This window comes from Silene latifolia, chromosome X (genome assembly GCF_048544455.1).
Source record: "Silene latifolia isolate original U9 population chromosome X, ASM4854445v1, whole genome shotgun sequence".
Lineage (NCBI taxonomy): Eukaryota > Viridiplantae > Streptophyta > Magnoliopsida > Caryophyllales > Caryophyllaceae > Silene > Silene latifolia.
Genome location: NC_133537.1, coordinates 335128132 through 335134150, shown reverse-complemented (window position 1 = coordinate 335134150; position 6019 = coordinate 335128132). Strand labels below are relative to the sequence as shown.

Here is a 6019-nt window from a genome sequence, read left to right as displayed (position 1 = left end):
ACCGGAACCCGATGAAGACAAAGACATATACGAATACAAGGACCATGTTGACGAGACTTACTATAGTCTCTATGTAAATGATTTCCTATATGAAATTTATGTAAATGACGTCGTATATGACATTTATGTAAATGAGGTTTATGCCAAGTGGAGTCGCTTAAGGTCTAGGGTCGGAAAAAAAACACTGCAATATCTGTATGCCTGATGTATGTATGTATGTTTGGTCTCATTTTTCTCGAAATAAATGTCGTTTGTTCTACAACATCCGATCCTAGTTGGTTCCGTCTTATTAAATACTTGTATTGTATTGTTGTTATAGGATGTCTGAGAGGAAACAAACAATGTTGAAATAGCTGCGTTGTATTAATTCGGATGCAGTCGGACTGTATAGTCCTTAAACTTAAAGACAGTGCTTTTACTGGCAAGTATTGGAAGCCCAAAAAGGGAGGGTTTCTCAGTCTTAAGGTGCTACATGTTTTTCATTAGAAATGATTTAATTAAAATCAAGTTGTAGTTATGAACTTGGACGTTGGTTAAGTTTTCGATTGCAATTTGAATGTTATCTTCTTTTGTTAAAATCATTGTCAATTAAAACCCACACACATCCATATTGGAATCAATTAAGCCTTTCCAAGGATGTGGCTCACTTTGAATAGGAAACATTTCGGAACCATGATAAATTGATAATTGTCGACGTTATTTAGTAATGTGTAGACGTTATTTAACACGCTCCTTGATAATATACATGTTCCTATCATTGTGAAGCGAAACATCCTAATCATTTTAGGAAACATGCGTGTCATCCTTACACAGGGGTCGTGTTAATCTGCTTTGTACCATAATCTCCAATAGGATAGGGACACTCGAGATCATGGCAGCGGCAGAACGGTGACTATAATCTAATACTCCCTCCCTCCTCGTCATTAGTTTACGTTTGGTTTTGGCATAAAGACCAAAGGAAGAAGTGATGACCAATTAGACAGTAGGGTTTACCAACTACAACCACAATTCAATAAGCCCCATGAAATGAGCTAGTATCATCCGGATGGTAAACATAAACTCCGATAGGATCGGGGCATTCAAGATCATGGCAGTGGCGACAAACAGGACGATAACCTGAAATCAAACATGTGACCAAACACTCAAATGTCTTTTGTTTTTTTATCAATTTCAAAGGATATCAATTGAGTAATAATAAAGAGACGAGTCAAACTTCAGATTATTAGACAATCTACAAACTAAAATGCATGATCATTTTTATACCTGAAGAAGAGTCGTTTCACGAAAGCAGCTAATGTCCTGATCTATCATGTCATACTCAACAAAATAAGCTGATGTCGAAGAATCTGCAGCACCTTTCTGCTTAGCTTTAAAGTTCAAATGAGCGAAAATTCTGGAGCCGTTGAAAACAGATGTATACAAGGGCTCCACAAGTTCATAATCGGACATCTGTAAAATTTTCAATTAAATAAGTTCAGCTAAGTATATTGTGAGAAAACGACAGTCGTTAATGACTACTGAAATCAAGGTGAAACGGGATGGGGTGCGTAACAGGTTTAGCAGAAGAACATAAGAGCAAAGGGTAAACCTCGGGAAACTTTTTCTGGATTATTAGGAAACATTCTTGACAAATTTCTGCACTTTGTTCCTTATACGTGTTAGGATCATCCCATCCAGGTGGATGCCTAAAGTTGCCAAAAAAACAAGGTATATTGAATTAAACAGAATACTCAGTCTATGATAATCAGACGGTGAGTCGATGACAAAGATGTAACGACTGATGGTAATATAAGATGAAACTTACAGCAAGAATTCATCAATTTCCTTCTGGTTTGCTGCATACTCTTCATAAGTCATATACGAATAGAAAGTTGCACCATGCCTGGAATATATTACAAAACATATTACAAAACAAAGTGTGCTCGAATGCTCGATCATTTCAATGTTTCTTCATTATTCAGACAAATAAACATGTCTTCTTATAATATACAGGACTCATTAGTCTCCCTTAAACAAAAACAAAAACATCCGTTTTACAGTTAAAACGAGCCAACTAATACCATTTTAAATAGATAGGACAAACTTTTTATTATTCCCTAGGTTATCCGCTTTTGTACTTATATTTTTTTCGAGGGATTTTTTTTTTTAAATGAGTAATACTTAACCCGTTTTAACTATAGAAGTATACCTCAGTCTTAAACAGTAATTTGTATTACTCTTTTTTTTTTATTGAACATGATTAAACGAAACTTGACCATGCTGAGCATTATGAATATGCACTTGTTTAGATACACAGATTAAATCAGAAAAAAAAAAAAATTGCATAACCCTAACAATAAAAACCCGATTTTTTCCCAAAAACTACCCTAAATCATTCAATTGAAACGATTAATTGTCAATTTATTAGTCTCTAAGTACTATCAAACAATCATTTGGATATTTCTTGGACCTCCTTTGATTTTACCTCAATTTTAATCGGATGTACCCGAAATTACGTCGAGAAAACCCTAACACGACAGAAGAATGATAGATAAATCATCGATAAAAGAGCAATGAAGATGAAGATATTAATAACAAGAAGTAGAAGGGGGAATACGAACCATGTGATTTTATTGAGCTTACGTTTCTCAGTTGATCGACTACTATCATCGCTACTATCTCGTTTTCGACATCGATTTCCAGAAATTTCACCGTCATAATCGCTTGATTCACGGTAATCAACACCCTTGACAACCTCCATTGTATAGTAATTGATAAACTAACGAGATGTATAATGTAGAGAATATGTGTGTCTCATTGAATACATGGACACGATTTATATAATAAACCACATTAGTCTAAACCCTAGACGGTAGCCGTCATAACTTAACCCTAATGATATTCGGCCCTAATGGGCCTAATATCCTAATACCCTCCCGCAATCGTAAAGGCAGTACATACGAACTTTACGATTGGAGAATTACAATAAAATCAAGATAAAATTAAAATAAGAAAAATCAATCTTCATCGACTCCTTCGTCTTCATTATCCATCTCCGTCTTCGCAAGGTTGGTAAAATAAACGAGTATTAAGACTCGTTAGAGATTTCTTCGAACAAGAACGTTAAGTTTTTCGGACTTGTCGAACATCAAATAATTTGTTAGGAACACTAATCGGACCTAAACAAATTTCAGTAAAACGGAAAATTATCCATTAATTTAAAGTTAGGAGAACGCTAAGTTTTTCGAACTCCAAATAGATCGGAACCACCATCATGGTGATTAAAGTTGCGTAACTCGCAAGTCAATTTAAATACCACCTTAATCGAAGAAAAGAATTTTAAATCAAAATAAAGAAAAATAGGGACGAAGTTGTGCCCCTGCCACATCGATAAGATGATGATGATTCTTGATTATTGTACCTAATGACAAATCCTACGTAGTGTGAATTTTTTTTTTTTGAATTCAGAAAAAGGAAATTATTGTTTGTGGTTGAAAAATCCTACCGGTGGGTGTAAATTTCCGGCCACCCATCGGTAAGAAAGCGGAAGCGGTTTATAGAGACCTCAAGAACGAGGCTCTGATACCATGATAAACTAACGAGATGTATAATGTAGAGAATATGTGTGTCTCATTGAATACATGGACACGATTTATATAATAATCCACATTAGTCTAAACCCTAGACGGTAGCCGTCATAACTTAACCCTATAATAAACCACATTAGTCTAAACCCTAGACGGTAGCCGTCATAACTTAACCCTAATGATATTCGGCCCTAATGGGCCTAATATCCTAATAGTAATCCTAATTTCAAGAAATCCCCAATTTGATCAGTTTATCCTTTCTTTTGTGTGGGAGATCAAGGGACATTGTTGGTCTGATCTATACAAGGGCAATAGACCTATCTTATCTATATTAATGCAAAAGACAATGCTCAACACAGGATGCCCCACGTCATTCATCCAATTTTTCTTTCTTTTTTTTTTTTTTGGGAAATTCAGGTAATGTTAGGTCCCGTTTACGTGGAAAGAGTTTATTTCTACAAACATGCGACAAATTATGTCATAGAAAATATTTTATGAAATAAATAGATAATCGGCAGAAGTAAAAGTAATTGCATATAAACGGAATGAATTAAAAATCGAAATAAATGAAAATAATTACATATAATCGGACTGAATTACATAGTTAATGAAATAAATAGATAATCGACAGAAGTAAAAGTAATTGCATATAAACGGAATGAATTAAAAATCGAAATAAATGAAAATAATTACATATAATCGGACTGAATTAAGCAAAGGCTGGCTCGATTCAAAAATCTCGCGAGCGGCTCGAACTTGGGTGATTACATAAGATATTACTCATATTTTATAAAAATATATTTTATCATGATTTTGTATCACATATATCACATGTCTCGTTGATTTGCCAAATATTTTTACATATAACCTTCGAGCCTTGTTATTGAAAATATCGAAAGAAAAGAAATAAACAATTTTATATATGCTCGATTTGGGCTCGAGTTTGACTCGAGCTGGCAAGCTTTATAACAAGCACATTTTTTCAAGCTCAGGTAAGCTCGAGCTCGAGTTTTTGTTTCGAGCACAAACCGAGAAAGGTCAAGCTCGGACTCGGCTCGGCTCGTTAACATCCCTAACTATGGGTGCGCAATAGAGATGTTGAAAAATTTTATGGCTTAGAGCTATGTTTTCTAGACTTTTAGCCTGTCATCCTTAAGGACTTAGGGTTCGCTATAGAGATGTTGGAAAATAAAATAAAGTAAAAAAACTTGTCATACACAAAATCTCCTTTTAAAATGAAAAGTTCCTAACCGTCTTTGGTGAACAAGGAACTCAAAAGCATATATATGCTCAAAATCCTAATACCCCTACACATCGCACTCTCATATAAGAGACGGTTTTATGGGAGACGTACTCAAACCCTGAAATAACCTACGACCAAACTCAATTAATTTTATCACTCAGAAAAATGACAAAGAGGCGACGAAACTACAAAGGTAAACAACGACGGCGGCTGTAATACCCGTCCTTTTAGGGACCCGTTGACTGACGTTGACCGACCTTAGAAGCATGTTGTAGCCTTTGGGAATTCGTACAAGAGATGTCTGGTGTCAGGATAGGCTTTGAGTGAGTGGTACTCGATCTAGTCGAGGTTACTCGATCGAGTAGCTTGAGTACTCGATCGAGTAGGGGTCACTCGATCGAGTAAGTTGGTTACTCGATCGAGTAACGTCTTTTCAGCGAGGGTTTATAATCGTGTTTTGATAGAATCGCAAATCATTTCCGCCTCCTCTCTTCAGACCTAGATGTCGTCTTTCCTCATTTTCTTCACCATAATTCCTCCCATGGGAGCCTTTGAGGATGCTTGTGCCTTGGGGATAGGTTGCTTGAGTCGGGTAGCGGTCTTGACACCGATATGCTGTGCGTAGGTATGTCATCATCGTCATGTTTGTCGTTGTTGTTTCTTGTAGGGTTGTGGTAATAGTAATAGGTGTTTGTACTGTTTGTATAGGGGTTTTGCTTGCTTGGTTGATGTCATGTGATTGAACAAGGAATCGCTGCGGTTGGCTAAAGGCAGGTTCGCCTACTCAGTTTTTGTTGGTTGTCTAGTGTGTCAGTTGTTGTGTTGATTGTAGTGTCGGTATGATTGGATTGATTGTGTTGTTGGTTGGTGTTGTGTTGTCTCGATTGGCGTGTTTGTGATCATTGTATAGCTGTCTGTGATATTCGGGGCGTGTCCCTGGCTGAGTGGAGTCACTTGCGGGAGTGGCTTCACGCCCTAGTTTTGCCCTCCGTGGAACCCGCCACGGGAGGGGATGTCACATTAATGGGACAGGGTTATCGCTCGGTATGATGAGCGGGGATTTGGTGGGTACGGCTGCGGTCCCCCACTGGCAGGGCTGGTCCAGTGGACAGTCGGTGACGGTGATTGGCTGGAGTGGTTGTGACTTGCGTGTGTGCTTGGTTGTGTTCGTAGTAGGTTGGTCATTGATGTGGTGTCTTGCCTCAGTTAC

At 37.2% G+C, this 6019-nt stretch overlaps 1 protein-coding gene across 1 annotated transcript; it reads right to left on the bottom strand.

The window, feature by feature from the left end:
• Positions 1 to 363: 363 nt before the first annotated feature.
• LOC141620930 (uncharacterized) lies at positions 364 to 2740 on the bottom strand. The gene is made up of 5 exons (XM_074437673.1): positions 2601 to 2740; positions 1805 to 1882; positions 1589 to 1685; positions 1264 to 1449; positions 364 to 468 (listed from the first exon to the last, which is right to left on the bottom strand). The coding sequence occupies exons 1-5, from the start codon at positions 2738 to 2740 to the stop codon at positions 364 to 366; spliced, it is 606 nt and encodes a 201-aa protein (XP_074293774.1).
• Positions 2741 to 6019: the final 3279 nt, after the last annotated feature.